Source organism: Anser brachyrhynchus, assembly GCF_964034855.1.
Source record: "Anser brachyrhynchus genome assembly, chromosome: 15".
Lineage (NCBI taxonomy): Eukaryota > Metazoa > Chordata > Aves > Anseriformes > Anatidae > Anser > Anser brachyrhynchus.
In genome coordinates, this window is record NC_137733.1 from 9,807,202 (window position 1) to 9,829,910 (window position 22,709).

Below are 22,709 nucleotides of genomic sequence, written 5' to 3' on the forward strand. Positions count from 1 at the left end.
TGTAAATTAATATTTTAATTAAGATGCTCTGACCCTTAAGAAAGACAAGTCAGCACTGGAAAACAATGAAGTAGTGAGATGGGCTTGTTCCTAAATCAAATTATTTTCAAGCTTCTCAAGCTAATCTGAGATTTACTCTTGCAACAGAAAAAGGGGAGAGTGCTATTCCTAAATGGCTCAAAGTGGAAAAGTGTACGTTCCTAACACCACGAGGTTTATTTGGACATTTTAATCCCATTTCCTTTTTCAAAATGGTAGTTGTTAGTTTGGTTTTAGTTTCTTTAAATAAATTTCTTAGCCTTGCTGACATCTGCTTGCAACGTGCATGGGGTATCAGATCTCTGCACAAAATGAAGTAGACATTAGAGGCTGCTTTACCCATGGTGTGACTGGAGTGAAGACTGGTAAATGAGAGGTCTGCCCTTTGCTTTTGTTTATCATTACCTGTCCCCTGCCTCTGAGCAAACTTTCACTGCAGGCAGAAGTGAGGTTTAAAAAATATAAAGTATGGCTTAGTTCTTCTACCTGAGTGATTGAGAATCATTTGCTGGTGTTATTGGTGAGAAAAAAAGATGCATCAGAAAAAGGAGGCTCAGCTGAGATCTTTACTTTTTCTAGCAAGGCACTCATGTTCTGTGTTCAGTGCCAGCCAAAGAAGGAATATATATATATAAGTGTGCCAGCCTGAAAACAAACAAACAAACAAACAAACAAAAAAAAACACCAAAACCTTTTAATACCGCATTCCTCTCAACCCAGCCTGGACTTACAGAGGTTTGGCTCTGCACATTGTACTGCATGGCAGGCACTTTGTCAGGACTGCTGAGGAATTGCAGCATGTCTGGAGCTTTGTGGCAGTTCTTTTCAGCGTGAGATCAAATAAAAGACGGACATAGGCAAAATATTCAAAAGAAACCTCTCATGTTAGGTGCCTCCATTTTGCAGTGCCTGACTTTGTCCTAAGGTGAAATGTGTGCTTTACGGAAGTCCCTTTCAGAAATTATGTTGTACCTCTACAGCCAGGTTTTCACACAAAAGGATGGTCCTTTGTGCTTCAAGTGAGTATCAGGACAAACTATGAACACCAGCAATTTACCACAGTGTATCACCTCTTCAGCAGGTGTTTTAAGCACTGTAGTATCTTATCTCAACACTGACAGTCACAGTTGTTTTTGTTTGTTTGTTTGTTTGTTTTGTTTTGTTTTGTTTTACTTCGTGGGTTTGACTTCTTTTTGCTTTGGCTTACAATGTTAAGTGAGGTTACAGTCAGGCTTTACAATTTGTGCCCTAATATGGAATAGAAATGAATCGTTAGCAGCAAGTTGTTTGGTTTTTTTTTTCCCAAAACAATATTGTTGAATTCTAATTTTCTTTTTAATTTGTCAGACCTTGTGCAGGTATCCAGTGACCACTCTGTGCAGCGCCCCAACTCTCTACCGTATGTTGGTACAGCACGACCTCACCAGGTACCTCACGTCTGTTAGCAAGTGGCCATGCCATGTCCAGACAAGCTATTGCCTGGGCCTTAATATTGCTTTCTACTTAAACTCTCAGAGTGGTGGAAATTCTATGTTGGAGGCAAGGACTGTCAGGAGGCGCAGCCTTTTCCTCAGCGTTGCAGAGAGGTGACAAAACCTACCCTTTGCCACCTCCAACCCAGAGCATGTTTTGCCCTGAGGCATTACACAATAAATATACCTCTAGGCATTCTCTCAATCCTAGCTCTAAGAAAGTTCAATATGCCCTGAAGTCACAGGGTGGGACATACAGATGTCAGGGAGAGCAGAATTTGTGCCTTTCTTTCCTCTGATATCAGCAATGTCCTCTGTCTATGAAGGTACGCATTCAAGACACTGAAGCACTGTTTGAGTGGAGGGGAACCAGTCAACCCAGAAGTGATGGAACAGTGGAAAAGCCAAACAGGACTGAATATCTATGAAGCCTATGGCCAAACAGAAGTCGTACGTTCACCCTCGTTTGTAAGGGGCTACAGCTCAGCTATCACTTGAGACTCTCAGGGGACTCAGATATCTCATTCCTCCTGGCAAATACAGAACTTGGCTATATATATTGAGAAAGAAAGCTGACATTAAAATATGTAGCAGTTGCCTTCAGGAGGGTTTATTGTTTTGCTTACTGGCTGTAAAATGTCATAGACTTTTTGTTGAAGACTCTCAGTGAAGTCCTCAAATGTTTTGGCTTACACAGATGGCAGATTTAGATCTTAAGCTAGCTCAGCAGTGGGCACAGTACAAGAGCAGGAGTAGCCTCAGCAATGACAGTGAAAAACATCTGGGCTGGTTGTTTGTCTTTTCCAACAGGGAATGATATGTGGAAATATGAAAGGAATGAAAATTAAGCCAGGTTCCTTGGGCAAGGCAGCTCCCCCCTATGATGTTCAGGTATGGTGATCTCCTTTTCTGTTTGCTGTTATCATAGGAAGTGAAAAATGGGAAAGCGCAACATACAGTACAACTTTCAGTACCATATGGTGGTATTCAGGGCTGTGAGTGGTTAAGCTGTTGTGTTGGTTAGTTTTAGAACATGGTGTTCTTAAAATGTGAAAACATAACTACCCATTTGCCTATTCTATTGCAGATTATAGATGAAAAAGGCAGTGTTCTGCCTCCTGGGAAAGAAGGAGACATTGCTATCAAAATTGATGCCAAGCGGCCATTCACTTTTTTCACTCGATACGTGGTAAGCCAACAGTGAATTTCCTGAGAGCCAGTTCAGGCCTGCAGCATGATATACATTTATACCAACAGGAAGAAGTGCAGCACAAAAGGCTTGTGGCTCTTCTTGACTTAACAGTGCTTTGACTTCAGTGACTTTTTGACTCAGTGGAATTAGCTAAAGTACCAATGGCAGCAACATGCAACAATTCAAACTTCAGCCTCAGACGGTCACCCATACGCTTCCCCAGCATATCCCACCTTGACTCCTGTAACAGAATTAATCCAAAACAAGCTGCCAAACTGAAGCCCTCTCCTTCAAATTTAGTGGAGGGTGTACTCACCCCTAGTGCATTTTGAGGGAGCAACTCTGCAGTTTCTATGTTACTTTTTTTTTGTGTAGAAACACTGGTCTTTTGCTTCTCCCACCATCTCTTCTTCATAATTACAGACAGCATAGAAGGCAAGAGGAGATTCTTAAAGTGTAGACCCAAATTATGCACAAATACTGAGTATATGTATTTGTTCCTCCCACCATTATTCTTTATCCCTTTTCATCCAGAAAGGTATACAGCAATAGTGCTGCTGTATGTATGGTTTTTTTTCTTCAAACTTGGTGACTCGACCAGGGTGCAGTTATAAGCACCCCAAGGGAAAAGTAGCTTGATCAGGGCCAGATAGAGACAGTGATTTTCTATTTCTCAAGTTCCATCTGAGATCCAGCTACCGTGATAGGGGCAGGGTAAAATATTCTTAATATTATAAACTATTTATTTTTGGACTGAGCAAGGAATTCATGATATGAAACCTCCATTCTCTCCCCCTTTCTTCAACAGACCTACTGTGTGATCTTCACTTCTGTATGTGCCATTGTGATAAGTTTTCCCTTGTGGAAAAAACAAGCACAAGCTCTTAGAAAGAATGCAATGAAAGGTATTATGGGTAGTGTCCAAAGTGGCAAAACTCATCTCTAAGCTTAAGGCTTCCCAATATTTTGAGTATTTAATTGTTGCTTGTTCAACAGGATGATCCAGTGAAAACCGCTTCAACAATCCGTGGGAACTTCTATATCACTGGAGACAGAGGGAGCATGGATGAGGATGGTTATATATGGTTTATGGGGAGATCTGATGATGTCATCATCTCCTCTGGGTTTGTAGATTTCACTTGAAGTGCCAAGAAATGTCTAAGAAATAACTATATACTTTTCATCTAAGCATTTAATTTCTCTCTCCTAGGTATCGTATTGGGCCATTTGAAGTAGAGAGTGCCCTGATAGAGCACCCAGCTGTTGTTGAGTCAGCTGTTGTCAGCAGCCCAGATCCCATCAGAGGCGAGGTAATTAGTGATCACTCTTCCATTCATGAAGTGTCTTGCATCAGTTTACACTCAGTTGCCACCGAATTCATAAGACCCTTAGTATAGCTATCACAACTTTTTCATCACTTTACTCAAAGGGAGTGAAGCAGTAGTTTGTATATCCCATATTCCATGTATGTTTTTTTTGAGTGACAATATAATCATTAGTCTGTTAAAGAACATGACAATGAATATAAAAGTGAGTCTGGTAAGAATTGGTGTACACTTTCACCTACTGCCTGGAGAATTATATTCCTTAATTTAACAATGTAAATTTTTTCAGAAAAGGCCCCAGCATCGAAGAACTTTATAACAGTCTTTTGCAGAACTTTTACAAATTTTGAAGCAGCTTTTGAAACTTGTCTTGTGGTACTTAGTACCTTCGTTACTATAAAGTAGAAACATTATTTAGTCACAATTTTAAATTTGTTTACAGCACAGGTGTGAAACAGCAAGCTGATACTACAGGCAATACTCATTTATTTGCAATTAACTGCCTCATTTGCTAGGTTGCTCTAGATTAATTAATGCTGTAATTTTGGTTTATTTTCCCTTTGTAGGTGGTAAAAGCTTTTGTGGTCTTGTCTCCTTCCTTTAAGACACAAGATCTAAAGAAACTGGTCTGTGAATTGCAAGATCATGTCAAGAAAGTCACTGCTCCATACAAGTACCCCAGAAAGGCAAGTAAATAAGAGTGTGTTAAAAAATAAATAAGAACTTCCAATCACTTTTTTAAAGTGGAGAGAGGCTAGAAACTGAAGGATTAGACTCAGTTCATAACATCCAATTTAGTAACAAACCAAAAAGCCCAAATATGTGGTATGCAAGAGAAATGACAAATACTATTTTCAGGAAGACTGTGGAAAATAATAGACACTACAGAATCTGAAAAATAAACTGGAACTATTCTACAAGTCACCAAATTCTTATTGAAATTAAACAGAATGGAAACCTATGTTATTTTGAATCAAAAATCTATAAATGAAATCTGCTTATTTTACTTTTTTCCCTCTTTTTAATCAGATTGAATTTGTCGAGCAGCTGCCAAAGACAATCACTGGGAAAATCAGACGGAGTGAACTGAGAAACAAAGAGTGGGGACAGATTTAGTTATGATAAGCAATCTAAAAAAACTGTCCCCATTGATTCCACTTATAATGGAGATTTTCTATTACAATTGTAAGCACCAAGATAGGATTGTATTTCACTCACTAGGCAGTGAATGTGTACTAATGCACAAGGTTTAAAAAGTCCCAACTGTATGGTCCTTAAATGTTTGTGCTCATTTAACAAAAATCATAGAATCAAACATACCTAGCAAAGCATGTGTAAATGCAGCATCTTCCAGCTGCCTAACGCTTGTCAGAATTATGGTAGAAGTGATTACCAGGTGAAGGAGCAGTCTGTTAATTCTTTGAGACCAGATATCTTAACTCACAAGAAGCTTATTAATAAGGAAATCATAGTAGTAGGTGATAACGTACCCAGAAATGGCTATAGATCATGCAGACATCCAAATTAAGCACCCTATTTATATGCATCTTGAAAGCCTCCAGGTTCAGAAATGTGTGTGTTAAAAATGAATGTGCAGCAAGGGCAAATTAAAAAAAAAAAAGAAAAAATGTCAGAAGTAAAAAAAAAAAAATGTGGACATCCTAAGCCTGCAGCATAGGCAGCATCTGTATGTCAGACACAGACTAGACAAAGGGATGGCAGTTATTCAGCCATTTCCTCTGAAGACCTGTAGATTCTAAACCTCTAAGAGTGAGAGGCAGAAGGAAAAAAAAAAACACTATTCATGATGAATCCATCTTTGTCCTTGGTAATAAGATGAGTAGGCGGTCTTGAATCATGATCACCAACATCAGCCACTAATAAACAGTCACAGTTGGCCTTTGTGTCTGGTCTCTACTGGTTCTTTCCTAGGAGTGACCTAGACATTGCTGGTTTTAATCCATACACAAAAGCTTTAAAACGTAAGGAAAACACTGACGCAGTTAAGAAAGCATATTTTTAATAAATGGGTGGTAAGGGATACAGGACTAGGGAAAAAGTTCTCTTAATTTTCCAGCTTCTAAAACAGTTTTGACAGAAGTGGAAAATACAAATTAAACACTGTTTTGATTTGAACAAATCCTTTTCATTAAACCAAGACAAGTAGCAAGACACGCTTTTCCCATTAGCAACCCGCAGGCTTTTATACTAGAAATGAAATACTAAAGCTAGACAGTTGTACTGGAAGCATACTCCAAATGCTAATGTAAAGCAGGTTATAGCTGTGGTTTTTGGTTGTTGTTTTTTTTTTTCCCCACAGTCACTGTGATATCAAAAGAACTGCTGTAACAAACTGACAACAGAAAAACTGACATTACTTTCAATATGAAACAAAATTAACATTGTAAAGCTAAAACTGTATCAAAAATTAAATTTATTTCCCCTTATCCAATGTGCTATCATGGAGAGCTTCTTTCATTAGAAATTTCCAAGCAGTTTTTAAATTCAAATTTTGAAACTTAAGGAAACAATAAGAACAAAGACTTAATAAGCCTCTGCCAACAACCCCTCCCTCCCCCCGCCCCCCCCAAGGATTATGTCTTTGGAAAGAGCAGCAAAAGTCTGTTTGCAAGAAAATAGCGGAAAGGATTCTGTTCAGTGACCACATACAGCATTTGTTATAAGCCAATAACTGCTGTATACACAGCTAATGTAAACACACATGTAGCTTTTGCTAAAACCATCTGCAATGCCTGCACCGTACTTCTACTGTTGTAGAACAGTCAAATCTATTATTCTAAATTCTCTCATAGTATTCAAGTATTTTGATCGTAGCGGCCCTTCCAATACACTTTCAAGACTTAGCATGTCCTTGTAGAGGGATATGTATATACAACCTTCTCTCATACAGGAAAGGATCAGGAGTTTTAGCTCATTCTGCTGTTTACATAGAAAAATATATCTTGAGTTCTGCAGTCACACAAGTTGTCAAATCACTTCCCTAGAAACTCTCTGCAAGCAACCGTCTTCTTCAGATCTCTCACTTTCGTCAATACTTCCTGACAGAGTTGATTCTGCACTGCCTTTGATTTCTGTAGTTATCAGATATAACAAAACAGAGTCAATCTGTGTTGGGTTGGTGGCATTTATGTATGCATGCAAATACACCTGCTTTCTGTGCTAACAAAAAGCAATGCAGAACCAAGCTGTAGAAGAATGACAGCAAACTTCACCAGTGGTGAAGCATTCTTACATCTGCAGTATAAAGTCAGCTCCACCTGCAGTGAACATTAAAATTCTTACACGTGTGGATTTTAAAAACTAGATTTCAAAACAAAACCCACTCTCCTCCTTAAAACACGCTTACAGAACTCTAGGGCAACGTTTTTAACAGGTTTCCATCGTGTTGATCTTTCTACCACATTTTCTACACTGTCAGCGTATCATTCCCCTTGGACTCAGCTTGTATTTCACCTTCACTCTTGTTCTCTTGTTTTACTTCTTCTGAGCTCTTTTCCTCCTCGGTTTCTGGTTTTACTACTGTCAAGTTCTGTTCTTCTGTCACAGTTGATGGGTTTTGTTGTGCATCTTCTTTGTTGCTCTTTACTACCTCTTGTAGATTGTATTTTCTGAATAGAACATAGTCTCTCACCACACTCAAGCAACAGACGTTCTTTATTATTTCTACCACAACTGTATATTGTGGGTTATTAAGATCAACTTTGTTTTCTGGATTGAGGCTGCCCACAATTCCTGTAAAACAAGATATAGTTTTTAAAATGATGGAAAAATGGTTTCAGAGCATCAGTGTACACTACTAAAAGGATAAAAGTTAGAGAAGACAACATCCCCCCTAGTTGTAACTAATTGCTAGTTATTGCAGTTGTTTAAAATAGTCGAACAGAGCACAACTATTAGAAGATACCATCAGTAGGACTGCAGTAACTGAAAAATTAACCCATTGCAATTATCAAGAAACAAAATACCTGAGTAAGGCAGAGCTATTTTATGAGTCGTACGTTCAATGGAAATAGCAATATCTTATTTCAATATAGCATTCAGAGAAAATGCCTGATAGCAGTCCTTTCAAAGTATGTGAAACTAACATGCCAAATTAAATTCAATACTGTACGCTATTCTGCTCATCACCTCTTAAGACATCAACACCAACAAGGCACACTGATATCAAGTTGTATTCACAGTCACAGAGAAGTTTTTGTAATTCAACATACAGATTTTAAGCAACAAATACGTATGCCCATTTAGACAACTTTTCTTTTAGTAGTCTGACTTAGGCTGTTATCCACACAATTGTGGCTGCTTCTATACTTGTTTTCATTCTATGTGAAATCTATACATACCTGCCAATTCCTTAATTACTTCTTCCCTACTCATATGACTGTTATTACGAGCTTTGTAAACAATCTGGAAAGTACCCTTATTAGGGGCTTTAAACCAGGGCTCAAAAAATGTTTCCGTGTATTTTTTCATGTCTTCCATAAAAGCCTTGCAAGTTCCAGAAATGGGCAGCATGCGCAGAATGACTCTTGTTTTCTTCTTTTTAGTGGCATGCATGTCCTTTAATATATGGTGCACCAGGTTTTCAGGTTCTAAAAGACAAACAGCTAGGTATGAGAAACAAACTGGAGGCGCTTCCTCCCCCCCCTTTAATAAGCCAGGAAAATGCATGCTTAGCTGCACTGCGGTCCGCCTCAAATTGTTTACTGGGGAGAATTGTTTTAATACACCAGAACTGGATACCTGAGGATCATTTTGTCAAAGCAGACTCCTCTACTTTTAGCAACTCTGTTTATGACAGAATTCAGCAGGAAGGTTAAAGGGAAGGAGAAACTCTCTTTGTCTGGCATACACAAGCTCCTGGGCAGCCACACTGCGGCCTGTAACCGATGCTGTTCAGAGAAGCATATCCCTGCAGCACCATACAGTGTCTGTGTCCCACCTATGCCCCGGGTCCTGATGAAGACCACGTTGTTGGCGCCGCTCTCCACCGACTGGAACCGCCGCAGCTTCTGCTCCGTCGAGGTGCGGATCTGATCGACCTCCTTCTTCAGGGCAGCCTCAACGTCGTCTTCATCCTCTTCCCTCTCGCTTCCAGAGAGCCGCTCCTCGGGATCTGAAAACTGTTCACACAAAGCACGTCCCTACTTCAGTAAGTACAGGGCAAAAGTGCTGAAAGCTTAAAACCCGGCAGGGGCCACATCACCAGGTGGGCTACACAGGGCTTCACTTGTGGAAGCCGACACCCCCGGGGGGCACTGCGGGGTGCAGCTAGGGACAGAAAGGCTGCGCCGCTCCCCCCCAGGCAGGCCCTTACCACCACCACGCCGAGGGGAACGCCCGTCACCGCCGGGGCAGCCCGCACGCACCTGCTCGGGCCCGTAGAGCAGGTCCCCGTACTCGCCGAGCAGGCTGTAGGCCTCCCCCACGCACTTGCGCTCGTTCATGTTGCAGGTGATGAGGATGCCGCGCATGCCGGCCTCCAGCTGTCGCCCGCCGCCGCGGGGCCGCTTGGCCCTCGCCGCCGCGAAGTGGCCCTTGGGCCGCCGCTTCCGCGCCGCCACCGGCTCCGCTGTGGCCATGGACTGGGACCGGGACCGGGACCGACCGACCGACCGACACACAGACACCGACACCAGCCCCGCCGCCGCCGCGCACCGCGATGGCGTCAGCGCCGCCCCGCCCGGGGCACCATGCGGCGCCGCCTCACGGCCGAGCCTCGCCACAGGCCCCCCTGTCCCGGGCTGCAGGAGGCCAGGCGGCGCTCCCGGGGGATAAAAATAAATAAAGCCCCCGAGAAAGGGTGGGTGGGTTACCTCGGGAGGGACGGCCACACGGGAACGTCGCGGCTATGCAGGGTAGCCTGAGCTCCCGGCGCTGAGTAAAGTCGCTCGTCTTAGTTGCTTTTTCTGTGCTTGGAAATTCAGTCCCGGGATTAAAGGCTCGGTTTGTGTTAATGATTGTGGAATTAGGAGGCAAGGTGGGCCCGGGAGTGGGCTGGCTGCCACTCAAGAGCGATGGAGCCAGCTGGCCTCAGTCCTGCTTTTTTTTTTTTTTTTTATTTTTTGCCTCCACATGATGAGTGCGCCCGAGCAGAAGGAACAGCCGCTATTTGGCCCTTTCCTCAGTGGCCTGTCAAGTTCCTGAAGTTTTCATGGTGTAAAGGGGCCAGCTGAAACAGAAACTCCTCATACAGGTAATTTTAACCTTGAAATACTCAAAATGTATTACCAGAGTAAAAATGCACACCACTTAGCATTGGTTTCTGAAGGAAGGTGCTTCTGTGTACTACTGTCCATGAGGGCCTCATCTCCCTCTGTTAGCCCTTGAGCTTTTTTGGACAATCAAAAATGAAGATATTTTGTGAAAGCAGGTAGAGGACAGAGCTAAGGAGGCCGCACTAGGGGCAGGACTATCATGTTATTTACACATAGGATAAAATAGGGGAAAAAAGTTCATAAATGAATGGAAGTATTTATCTGTTACAACTGCAACAGGAGAATACATTTACATTGTATATAAAGCTTTGCTCCTGCAAAGTCTTGGAGGCTCATTTAACTCTACAGCAATTGTTATACCTTGGTGGGATTATTGATCACAAGTAAATTAAAAGTCATGCAATCTTTGCTGGGTTGGGGGTGTGTGAAAGACTCAAAGTTCTGGTGAGTTGCAGCAATAGTCTGTGGAGCTGGGCCTGTGGGGACAGCCTGGCACAGTGTTGTGGTTTAACCCGGCTGGCAGCTAAACACCACACAGCCGTTCGCTCACCCTCCCCCCTCCCTCTCTGGGATGGGGGAGAGAAACGGGAAAGTGAAGCCGGTGAGTTGAGATAAAGACAGTTTATTAAGACAGGATTATAATAATAACAATAATAATAATAGTGATAATGATAATAGTATTAATAATAATAATATGTAAAAAACAAGTGATGCACAATGCAATTGCTTACCACCCGCTGACCGATGCCCAGCCTATCCCCGAGCAGCCGGCCCCCCACCCCGGCCAGCCACCCCTATATATTGTTTAGCATGACGCCAGATGGTATGGAATACCCCTTTGGCCAGTTTGGGTCAGCTGTCCTGGGTCTGTCCCCTCCCAGCTCCTGCTGCACCCCCAGCCTGCTCGCTGGCAGGACAGAGCGAGAAGCCGAAAAGTCCTTGGCCTGGTGTAAACACTGCTCTGCAACAATTAAAACATCAGCATGTTATCAGCGCTCTTCTCATCCTAATCCAAAACATAGCACCCTACCAGCTACTAGGAGGAAAATTAACTCTGTCCTAACTGGAACCAGGACACACAGGAGGGAGGATTTCTGCAGGCAGCTGTGAGCGGTGCAGAGGACATGCAATTCACCACGCAGAACATAACTAGGGTGCTTCTGTGGTGAGGAGAGCTGAGGGCTTTGGAAAAACCCGCCCGTGCTCAGGAAAATAGTTTTATGCTTTATCAAAAGAATAATACAGAGAAACAGTTACACCTCTTTTACACTTTGGTCACTGTGGAAGGTTTTTCTTCCTAAGTATTCCTGGCGCATTCACTGACATCACAAGCTGGTTGCTGTCATGTTTGGTTTACTTCTGTGCCTCCTCTGGGGTCATGCAACCTGAGTAGGGAATCCCTTTAAGGCTGTTGGCCTTCTGTGAGGATTTTGTTGCTTGCATTTCAAAGAGCTTTTTAAAATGTTGCTCCTGCAGACTGCAGGTCCTTCTTTACTGCTAGGTAGAGAGCAGCTTTGTTGTTTGGGGGAATCTTTTGAATCTTTTTTTTTTTTTTTGTGCTGCAATGAACATTTCAGGGAGCTGGTTAACATTGCCTTTTTGTCTGCTTGTCACAGACTGACATGGGCAGAACCCCAGAAGGGAGTGCAGGCAAAAGCACATGCCAGGTAAGACTGCAGCGCCACCCTTGCTGGTCAGCACTGAGAGGACAGTTTTGCTCCAAACACATTGATGGGTGTTAGCAATCTCTCTGCTGGCCTTAGAGAATGAAGATGCAGCAGGAAGGACTTAGGTCTTGAGCAGCCAAACTCTTACAAAAAAATCTTGGTGCCTCAATTTAAGCTACAGCTGTCTCCACCTCCCTGGCAAGTGCCATCCTTGCAGCGGAGGCTGATGGCAAAAGTATGTACCAATGCCATGGCCATGCCCACATTGATGACAGGCTCTGCAGTGATGCCTTGCTGTGGCCAGGACAGAGAGGGGTTGGCATATGTTCCCTCCCATCTCTCCTGTGGGAGAGGAGCAGAGGAGGCAGCAATGCTGGAGCACAACTTAACTGTTTGTTCTCTGAACATGAGGCAGAGCACTTATAAAACCTCGCAAGTCTCTAGCGTACACATTAACACAGTTGGTCAGGGCACCAGCAGCAGCATCCCAGGAATCAATACTCATTGTCAATCATTGCTGAACTGCTATGGTTTCTTGAGGTACCCCAAGCTACCTGCTCAGCAGTGTACTCACACAGCCCATTAATTAATCATAAGGCTGTTGTTCCCTGTGTTGCCCTAGGCAGAATGTAACAGATGTGATTTGGTTGCAGCAAGGTCTTAAGTATGTTTTTATCCAGGGGCTGGTGAGTGGGAGCAGGGGAGGAGAAAGAAATAGGAGAGATTTTAACCTCTCACTTTCTACTCCCTTTTGGAGCTCTGCAGAAATTTGTCCGCTCTTCTTACTGGACAGGACTTGACTGCCTTTTGTGTGAGTCCAAAGTACATGTAACAAACACAGGAGTCGGTCACTGAATGCAGTGACAGTGCCAGAATAGGTGCACAGCCAGGAGTCGAAGATCTGTGTGTGAAGTCAAAGCTGGGATGCATCTCAACACTGAGAGGACTCCATTTTGGTGCAACGCCAAGAAGCAGTAAATTGGGACTGACAGCTTTTTCACAAGGTAACTGACCCTCCACCCACCCCTGAAAGCTGCTGGCCAGGGCACTTTTTTGGCACTGGAACAGTATGGATTTGCTTCTTGTCTGACCACATTCCCTCTTTTCCCTGTTCCTCTACATCTTTCATTTGGCTGTGTTTCTTTCCTGTGTTTTTCATACACAAACTGAATGTTAGAGATTGAAAAAGAAAAGAAGTCTTTTTGCTTCATTGAATCACTAAAATCACATGGGTTTGCAGCTGGATGATTATTAATTCAGTAAGGAATTATCATTGTTTATATTATTTTGTAAATAAAAATTGACAATGCATGAAAATAATGACTTCAGATTTTTCAGTCCTCCTGCTAAGTTCAGGCTACAGAAGTTCAGCCTACAGAAGTAAGGCTCTACACTTTGGATCCTTTATCGGGGAGTCTTTTAAAGTTTCCCCATCTCATAAAATGGTGTTTTTTGCTGATCACACATCAAAATAGTATTTCATACATCAATACTAAAACTATTTTCAGGGCTTTCCTACATTGATTTAATTCCTGGCAGACAGCATATTCCCAGTGCTGATAGACTAGAAAAACTACAGATGTCTTTGTACTAAGTAACACTGGTCAGCCAGTAACTAACGCAGGATTGTTGGATTATCTTTGTGGCATCTTGGTCCACACTGGTACTTCTGCGTTGTCAATCAGTAGCAGACATTTCATTTACAGAAGTCACAGTTTAAGAGCTTTCAGCACCTCTCTGCTATATAAGGTAACTGCAATGTGATCTACCAGATCAGCAGGGCTTGTGGGGAGGGAAGGAGTGTGAACAGGTAAGCTATCACACTGATGGGGCTGAGTGCTGCTGCTTGAGTGTGTGGTCAGGATCTCAACTGCATGATGGTCAGGAGAGAGCAGGGGCTACACAGTGGCAAAACCAGAGCTGTCCTCAGCAGGCATTCCAATTAACAGTTACTGTTATTCCAGTGTATGCACTGTGTGATGATAAAAGCTGTTCTGAAACCACGTGGCTAATACCAGGTTTGTATCTGTGTCACTGCAGAATTTCTCGGAGAGGCTATAGCCATTGTTGCTGCCATGCATTTTCTACTGAAGGTCCCAAGTGCTGTATCTCTGCGTGCTGCCCTGAGAAAATCTCTCCAGCTTTGCAGCCAGAGCTACACGGTTTCCACCTCTTTTAGTTATGAAGCCATGAAACAACAGTACAGACCAGAGGTGCCAGAGTACTTCAACTTTGCAAGCGATGTGCTGGACAGATGGACTGAAATAGAAAAGGTAACAGTTCCGTGGTTTCTCAGATGCTGAAGTAATTAATGCTGTCAGTGACAAATCCAGTAACCAAACCACTGAGTTATGCTCTTGATTATAATCTGATGATCATCTCATGCATTCTCAATCTGCAGATCCCGTAGGCCACATGCTGTCCTGTCCATGAGTCCAAGTAGTTCATTGTTTTAATCAGTAACTCCAGTGAGAATGACTGTAAGCAGGTGCTTCAAGAATGAGACAATGGACTTTTTACCGCTCTAAACCACACATTAGTTCCACCATCAGCTGTGACTTGCACCCTGTCTGGTTGTACTGGCCAAATCACTTGACCTCCATACATTTCATTGCCTGCCTACAGAATGAATAATACTGTGTAATGTCAAACCTCTCCATCCTTTCCCAACTGAGAAATCTTTGCATCAGGGACTTTATATCTACAAAACTGAAAACTGAGTGCCCAAACAGACACGAGGTCTAAACAAGGAAAGGAGAAAAACAGGGAGAAAAAAGAAAGTATAGGTCTATCACCTATCCTGTTATGTAACTCGAGTCTGTGGATGTAGGACTGGTTTTGCAGGCTCAGGTTCTTCATGATGAGGGTCTAAACATAGTTACGTCCACCTGGCAGCAGGAACAGAGCAGAGGTATCACCTATCTGACACAAAGGGAGCAATTGTTCCTTTTGCAGAAAAAACAGATTTTGGCAGGCTGTAAATGGAGCAAGAAACAGCATCTGGTGCCCTCTGAAGTGCACAGCTAAAATCTGCTTCCTAAAAATGAGCCTTAGAGTTACTGTACCTTCAAATATTTAAAAATAAACCATATTTCTTTTGCCCCAGAGAGTTTTGTTCAAGAAGCGGCTTGCACAGTGCTACTGCTAAATGCATTGGGCCCCTTTAGAGCACATTGTATACATATATTTCACTTTTCACACATCAGTTCACACTGTGTGGGCCTATGCTTTTGAACCTGTGATTTAATTTTCAGAATTACCAAACAGGACCAATTCCAGATGAAGTTGGAAATGACTTCTGAGGGTTTGGGAAACTCTGGGGCACAGCCCAGAAGAACCCATATTTATCAGCTGCTTTGTTTTCATGGCCTGAAACAAAAGGTTGTACAACCTCTTCAGAGTGTAACATGGTGAGCTCAGGAAAGGAAAACAAATTTAATTTCTTAAATGACATTCATAGGCTGTTTATGCTGAAGGAGAATTCTTTGCCTCATTTGGAATCAGTGGCAGATTTCAATTACATCCCCAGATTTCTCCAGCAATGAATAACTGGTAAATGCTCTTCTTCCTCAGACTTAAAGGCAGCATGTTTCTAAAAAGAAGTGTTTACACTGCACCCTTTTGTTCTACAGGAGGGAAAAAAAACTAAAAATCCTGCGTTATGGTGGGTAGATGGTGATGGAGAAGAGATAAAATGGAGCTTTGAGGAGCTGGGAATCCTTTCCAGGAAAGTAGCTAATGTACTCTCCAATGTCTGTGGTCTGCAACGGGGAGACAGAGTTCTTCTGATTCTGCCCCGGATCCCAGAGTGGTGGCTGGTGAATGTGGCTTGCTTGAGAACAGGTTGGTAAAAGCATACAAATAGCATACAGGTATAGAAATTATGACTTAAGCCAATCCTTGCTTTTTAACACAATCAGAACTACAAACATGCTGTTGAAGATGAGCTATTGCCACACTGATCAAGAACATCCTTCGTGCCAAGTTTATCTTTGTGATACTTGGAGGACTTCTGCACATGCTCTATCTGTTAAGGAAACCCTGCGAGTCCTTGTGCCTCTGTCATTCTCTTTCCAGCGCTTGTGATGAATCACAAATGCACCTTCTTGCAAACTTGAAGTGAAATTAACCCACACTTAACCAAGTGTTTCATATGTTCCCCTGTGGGATCTGTTACGTACTCAGCTTGCCAGAATTTACAACCTATAATGTATTGGTGCCTCACAAACACTAGCAGGGTACAGCTCTGTCTACCAGTAAAGAAATTGAGTCCAGAGAGAAGGCATGGTCCAGTGGAGGTGTTTTCAAAACAAGAAAAGTTGTTCTGTTGATTTCTGTTAGTGTCCTGTGATCAGCCTAGTATTGGGTAACTTGTGCTAACCCTCACATAGAATTTAATCCATCAAATAAATCAGTGTATTTACAAATGTAGGGCCAAATCCTGCTTTAATACTGCCTTGTCTCACTCAAAAGCACTAGGTAAGCTGAAGTCTGCTTGTAGGTACAAGTATTATTATTATTAAATGTTTAAGCTCTTTTTCCATTCTACTTCCTCCCCTTTAGGAACTGTCCTGATTCCTGGCACGCAGCAGTTGACAGTGAAGGACATTCTCTATCGACTACAGAAATCCAAGGCAAAGTGCATCATCACTGATGATTTTGTGGCACCAGCTGTAGATTCAGTTGGGGCTGAATGCCAGTCTCTGAAATTCAAGTTGCTTGTGTCAGAGGGCCACAGAGAAGGATGGCTGAACTTTAAAGATCTCCTGAAGTGAGTTACCACCACTGTGAAAGTGCCACAGCAAAAATAAAAACATGTTAGTTTGTTTTGAATAGGAAATGCTGGCACGTGCCAATATGTTCCTATCCTTCTAGGGCTACGCAATGGAAAAATGTCAGTGTTTTTGATGTTTCTGATTGCTGCAAAACTTTAGTTAAACATTTTTGAGAGCATGTAAGTCACACTTTCAAATCACTTTATTCATCGTTTTGCTTATTTTAAAGAAATGCTCCTTCTAGTCACCAGTGTGTGACCACAAAGCATCAAGATCCAATGGCCATCTATTTTACCAGTGGAACTACAGGATTCCCCAAAATGACTGAACATTCCCACAGCAGCTGTGGTATTGGCTTCACAGTAAGTGGAAGGTATGGATATTACTTTGGCAGACATGTTTGTGTAGCTGGTCACATGGCAGAAGGAAGAGAAACACAAGATTTTTTTCCAGAAGCCTTTGTTTCACTTTTTTAAAAAACAATCATTCTTTTAACTTTGAACGAGGTTTGTTTGTTTTTCCTGGGAAACAAGTCATACTTTGAGTCTAGCCAGTATGTATAGAATGTAGCAGTCAAATGGCCTTACTAATTTCTTCTCAGTGTTTTCTTTAACTTTTGATAACTTCTTCATTGTGTACGGTTAACCGATTACCCCAAACCGAACATCAGCACAAGTTTATAAAGTCTATATCATAAAAGAGAAAAAACTGTGGGTGTGAGGTTACTGAACTCACACACGTCTAGATTAGACAAAACTCCCACAGGAACAAAATGTTGATAGTTCAGAATCCTTACGTTTATAAAGCAATGTTGTTTATAAAATTGATATGGCAGTACACTTCACTGAAACTGGGAAGGAATAACAAATCAGGAGAGACCAAAGTGAAAGTGAGTAAACAAACAAAAAAAAAAATCCTTATCTCTAAAAGTGAGTTCAATGAAACCCTGGCAATCTTACATTCATACAGTACCACGTTCTGAGGTGGCGTTTGCTTGTCCATCAGTATAACTTCCTGTAGAAAAATGCAACATCAGTCTGTCCGGATGACATCCTCACTGTGCTGTGGCTCAGTTGTGCTCAGAAATTCAGCCATTTTTAAGTGTCATTTACCCAAGACAAACAGTGCTGGATGGGACTCCATGACATATCTTGTGTTGATGTTTTAATGCTTTTCTTTTTCCTGCCAAATACAGATTGTGAACCGTGTTTCCTTTTGTTACCAGGTACTGGCTGGACTTGACTCCTTCAGATATATTTTGGAACACATCAGACACAGGCTGGGCAAAGGCATCTTGGACCAGTGTTTTTTCAACGTGGATTCAAGGGGCATGTGTATTTGTACATAAAATGCCACAGTTCAACCCAATTACTGTCTTTGAGGTAAGTGAGGAGGGCTCAGCAATAAACAGCATTATTCTTGCTTGCTGGTCTTGTCAAAGCCTTCATTTCCCCTGGTGGTGCACAGGGGGCAGCATGCAGCACAACGGTAATATAAAGTCATCATTTCAGTACTAAGTGCTGCAGATACATAAAAGCACAATTGACATCAGAACAGTTTAATCATATACTCTGCTGAAAACAGGTTTTACTGCGCAAGCTTGCAAACATTCATTCTAAGGCCTGAAAGAAGCACAAAAGAAATTGGACTGGGATTTGCAGAGCACTTAGTGGTGTTATTAAAATAAGTGATAATAACAGATAAATGAGAATTTCAGTTGCCTGCACCAAGTAATCCAATGTTAAGGAGTGAAGATGCAGCAAGGCTGAATTTCTTTAACAAATGGCATCAACGTTATATTGTCTTATGTCCTCCACACACAACCCTTCGTCCTTTGAAAAAGACTACCATCATCATATTTATTTTACTTAGATGGCTGGAAACTGTTAGATAACATTAGGCTCTGTTGAAGAACACTTGGTTTTACTCCTACAGAATATCTCAGAAAGTAGCCTTATGGTTTCACTTGTTTTCTACTTAACCTTCAGTTATGAAGAAACTCTGCAACAAGGACTGCAAAGCTTTCAAGAGCACAAAACTCTGGTGTGGTGAATTAATTGAAAGATGATGTAGATTCTGTTTTGAAGAGGAAACTAGTTAGATAAAACTTCTGTATGTTGGTGTTGGCAACTATAGAACTAACTGTTTTTTGGACACTAACATTTTGTTCATGTGTTTTATAAACTCAATGTAGACAGATATCATTACATTATCTCTTATAATGTAGATGAGACTTCATGGGTTTCAGTGTATTGGCAACATTCACTTTTCTTATTCTAAATTCTCTAGAGTCTGTCAAGATACCCCATAACTGTCTTTTGTTCTTCTCCAACTGCATATCGAATGTTTGTGCAACATAACCTGTCCAGGTAAGAAAAAGCAGAGTACCTCTAGTGGTGGATTTGATCAAAACAATGAACCAAGTGCTCAGCTCACCTTGATTTTATTCCAGATTTACAATGGTGTAACAGTAACTCTGTGTATTTCTCAGCATCTTGAGTCTTGTGTGTGATAAAGAAAGTCAGAAAGAGTCAGGGTGCCACCTCAGATTTCATAAATAACAGTGAAAAGCAGTTTAGCTGAAGCTATAATAAGATAATCATGGTATCATGCTTAACCTATCCTCCAAAGTGCTTTTATAGTCACATTCTCCTTCCCTTTGTTTTTCTACTGTGTTTCCCCAGTCGTATACACTACAAGAAGTGTATGTCAGTACAGCTTGGTGAAATGTATGAAAAACTCTTGGGCCTCATTTAACTCTCCTGTGCTTTTTTTTTTTTTTTTTGTCATTAGGGTTGAATTTCATCAATCCTCTTCGGTTTAGACTCCAGTTCAGTTTCTAGGGTTAGAAACACAATATTGATTGTAAGATTTTCAAATAATGCAGGAGTAAAACAGGTGTTTTTCATTTTTGTTTGCCTTTTTTTCAGATTTGTTTCTGTTCAGTGCTACACAGTTCAAACAGAATTAATAGCTCTCAGTAAAATTTTTATTTTTGTGTAGAAAGGTTCCCACAATACCAGAACAGAGTATTGAATGGGACATAACAGATAGATAACTGGCAGTTATTTAATTTCTCTTTCCCACCAAGCTATACATTCAAACATCTGCGTCACTGTGTGAGTGGTGGGGAGCCGATCAACCCCGATGTGATGGAAAAATGGAAAGTGCAGACTGGGCTGGATATTCATGAAGCCTATGGACAGACAGAAACAGTATGTACAGCTTTACAGATGAAAAATTATACTTTACAGATACAACAATAAATTCCATTCATGTTGCCAAGAAAAAGCGATTACACGGTTGTATTTGGTTTATATACTCCTCATCCCTTCAGCACATTCCAACAACACCGATTCATCACAACTATCACAACAGTTACGAAGTCAATTGTGATAGGCAACAGTAGAAAAACGTAGTGTTTTTTTTAAAGTCCTAGAACAACTGTAACGTCTTCACCCAAAATCCAAGCACTGTTACTCACTCTTGTGAGCTTTGAATTGAGAACTAACACAAAAGAGGTATATTCCTCATTACTGCATTCCAAATTCTGCTTTAAAAGCTATCTTTAGAACATTCATTGTCATTGTTTGGAGCCGTGGGCAAGATATCGAGGGCGTACTTTATTTCTAGAAGTTTAATCATTGGATATATGATTATAATGAGGACCGTTATTATTTCTTATAGAAATTTGCAATGTTAGCTGAGTATTTTAAACCTGAGGTAAAGACTGAATGTACAAGTTGTCATTTAATTAAGAAAAGAAAAACAAACAAACACATCTGTTACAGGTGGTGGTCTGTGCAAATTTTAAGGGAATGAAAATTAAGCCTGGTTCTATGGGAAAACCATCTCCAACATATGATGTCAAGGTATTGTACCTCTGGTGGCACTCTCTCTCTCTCAATAATCATTTTCCATGAGAGAGGTTTGAAAGCTTTAACATGGAGTTGTACTGTGTAGCATCATTCAACAGGAAATGAAAGAGTGAAAAAGAAATGCATGTTCCTGTCCCAAACTGAATGTGCAAAGTGAGCATCTAGACCTCCCTGTTGTATCAGCCTCAACAGGGTTACATAGATGGCAACCTACTGATAACTGGTGGTTAAATATCAAATGCTAAGGCAATGACAGATATTAAATTACCGAGTTAAGGAAGAGTGGGAGCGAATGTTATTTCCTGGTGATAACAAAACTGTTGATGCAGATTCTAGCACTAGATCAATTTGCAATATTGTTTAAGATTTTAGTATCTTTCAGTTCTTAAGGTTTTCCCACCCCATTGCTTATCGTCTTCTGGGGTCTTACCAACTTCAATACATGTTTGCACAGTATTTGGAATTCCTCAGATAAAAGACCCAGTGTAAAATACAGTGGATTTGTAGTGATCTTACACTTGAAATGTCAAGGTAAGACCTGTCCTCTACTGCTCCAAATAATTTTCCAGGAAATATTTCAACTAAATACTTTAAATGAGCACCAAGATTCTATAATCTTAATTTAATGATTTCTACTTTGAGTCCAAGATAATAAAACAGTGTTTTGTTTATTTTCAGATTATAGATGAAAACGGTAATATTCTGTCTCCTGGAAAAGAAGGAGATATTGCCATCAGAGTAAAACCTACAAGACCGCCTTTTCTTTTTACTTGCTATACTGTAAGAACCCTACTACAATTAAAGCAGATGTCCTGTTAAATCTCTGTCACAAGGAATCTGATGCCTCCTATACATATTCTCTACTTAGAAGGATAAAAGCCTGTGGGGAGGAAAGAGGGATTTCCATTTTTTTTTTTGCAGCTGTTTAGTCTACTTACACAATTAGTCGTTTGATGACAGTGTCTTGCCTAACAAGTTAAAATCCACTTTCTTTTGATTGTTATTTCCTTAATAAAAAGGGAAATCTTTGACAGATTTAGTTTTGTGGATTAGTAATGGTGAATGTTTATTATAATTCATCATTATTTGTGTCCCACTTGAATTTGATGCACATGATGACATGGACCAGTCTGAAAAGCATTTGGCTTTACCATAAATTATATACTGAATATGTTAGAATGCAATGTAATGTATTTTTCAAGCCGTTTTTATATAAAATACAATTTCATGTTTACCAGGATGATCCAGAGAAAACAGAGGCAACAATACGTGGGGATTTTTATGTTACTGGAGACAGGGGGATTCTGGATGAAGACGGATACTTCTGGTTTGTTGGAAGATCTGATGATGTCATTACTTCTGCTGGGTAATTTAACTGAGTAATAATACATCTTCAAACTTGAACAATACAGCTGATTCAGGTGTGATGGTATGTGTATTTCAAATGTGTGTTTCAAAAAGACCTTTCATTTTAAAGATACCGTATTGGACCATTTGAAGTAGAAAGTGCCCTATTAGAGCATCCCGCAGTGGTGGAATCAGCAGTAGTCAGCAGTCCAGACCCCATCAGGGGAGAGGTAAACAAACTTAAACAAGCTTATATCTAAAAGTAGCTTTGTGCATACCAGAGCTGATGAAACCCATTTTCCACTTGATTTGTCTACCCAGTGATTAATTTTTTAAACTAAATAAATTCAAATTGGCATTCTACTCTATCCCTCCATGCCAGAAAAACTGACCTGAGACAGTTGCCCCAATATCACATATAACAAAAGCACCGTTTGAAAATTTTTCTTAACATTCAAATACTTAAAATTATGGGTCTTTAGTAAATGTATATAAATTACCTCTGGTCCATACAAATTCAGCATGTGCAGACATTGGCAAAGCTGTTTGTATCAGCCCTATACATTGTTCTACATTTTGTCAGCAAGTGTTTCGTTAATGTTTCAAATCTTACTGTTGTGCTGTTTCATTGACATTTAACCCATTGTTCCTTTAAGGTAGTGAAAGCCTTTGTTGTTTTAACATCTGACTATGTTTCACGTGATCCAGAAGAAATGATGAAAGAGCTACAGGACCATGTTAAGAAAGTTACTGCTCCATACAAGTATCCTCGGAAGGT

General features: G+C 41.0%; 1 protein-coding gene across 1 annotated transcript in view; it reads left to right on the forward strand.

Moving 5' to 3' along the window:
- LOC308178141 (uncharacterized protein) overlaps positions 1-22,709 on the forward strand; it is a 70,977-nt gene that overhangs the window by 47,679 nt on the left and 589 nt on the right. Inside the window, exons 21-42 of the mRNA XM_080556243.1 lie at positions 1,387-1,466; positions 1,838-1,961; positions 2,322-2,402; positions 2,599-2,700; positions 3,700-3,827; positions 3,914-4,013; positions 4,595-4,714; positions 8,848-8,999; positions 9,533-9,713; positions 12,773-12,935; positions 13,972-14,204; positions 15,564-15,774; positions 16,495-16,702; positions 16,936-17,079; positions 17,932-18,088; positions 18,996-19,075; positions 19,798-19,921; positions 20,498-20,578; positions 21,263-21,364; positions 21,823-21,950; positions 22,062-22,161; positions 22,588-22,707. Of these exons, the coding sequence (XP_080412369.1) occupies positions 1,387-1,466; positions 1,838-1,961; positions 2,322-2,402; positions 2,599-2,700; positions 3,700-3,827; positions 3,914-4,013; positions 4,595-4,714; positions 8,848-8,999; positions 9,533-9,713; positions 12,773-12,935; positions 13,972-14,204; positions 15,564-15,774; positions 16,495-16,702; positions 16,936-17,079; positions 17,932-18,088; positions 18,996-19,075; positions 19,798-19,921; positions 20,498-20,578; positions 21,263-21,364; positions 21,823-21,950; positions 22,062-22,161; positions 22,588-22,707 (2,919 nt within the window). The remainder of the gene's footprint in view (positions 1-1,386; positions 1,467-1,837; positions 1,962-2,321; positions 2,403-2,598; positions 2,701-3,699; positions 3,828-3,913; positions 4,014-4,594; positions 4,715-8,847; positions 9,000-9,532; positions 9,714-12,772; positions 12,936-13,971; positions 14,205-15,563; positions 15,775-16,494; positions 16,703-16,935; positions 17,080-17,931; positions 18,089-18,995; positions 19,076-19,797; positions 19,922-20,497; positions 20,579-21,262; positions 21,365-21,822; positions 21,951-22,061; positions 22,162-22,587; positions 22,708-22,709) is intronic.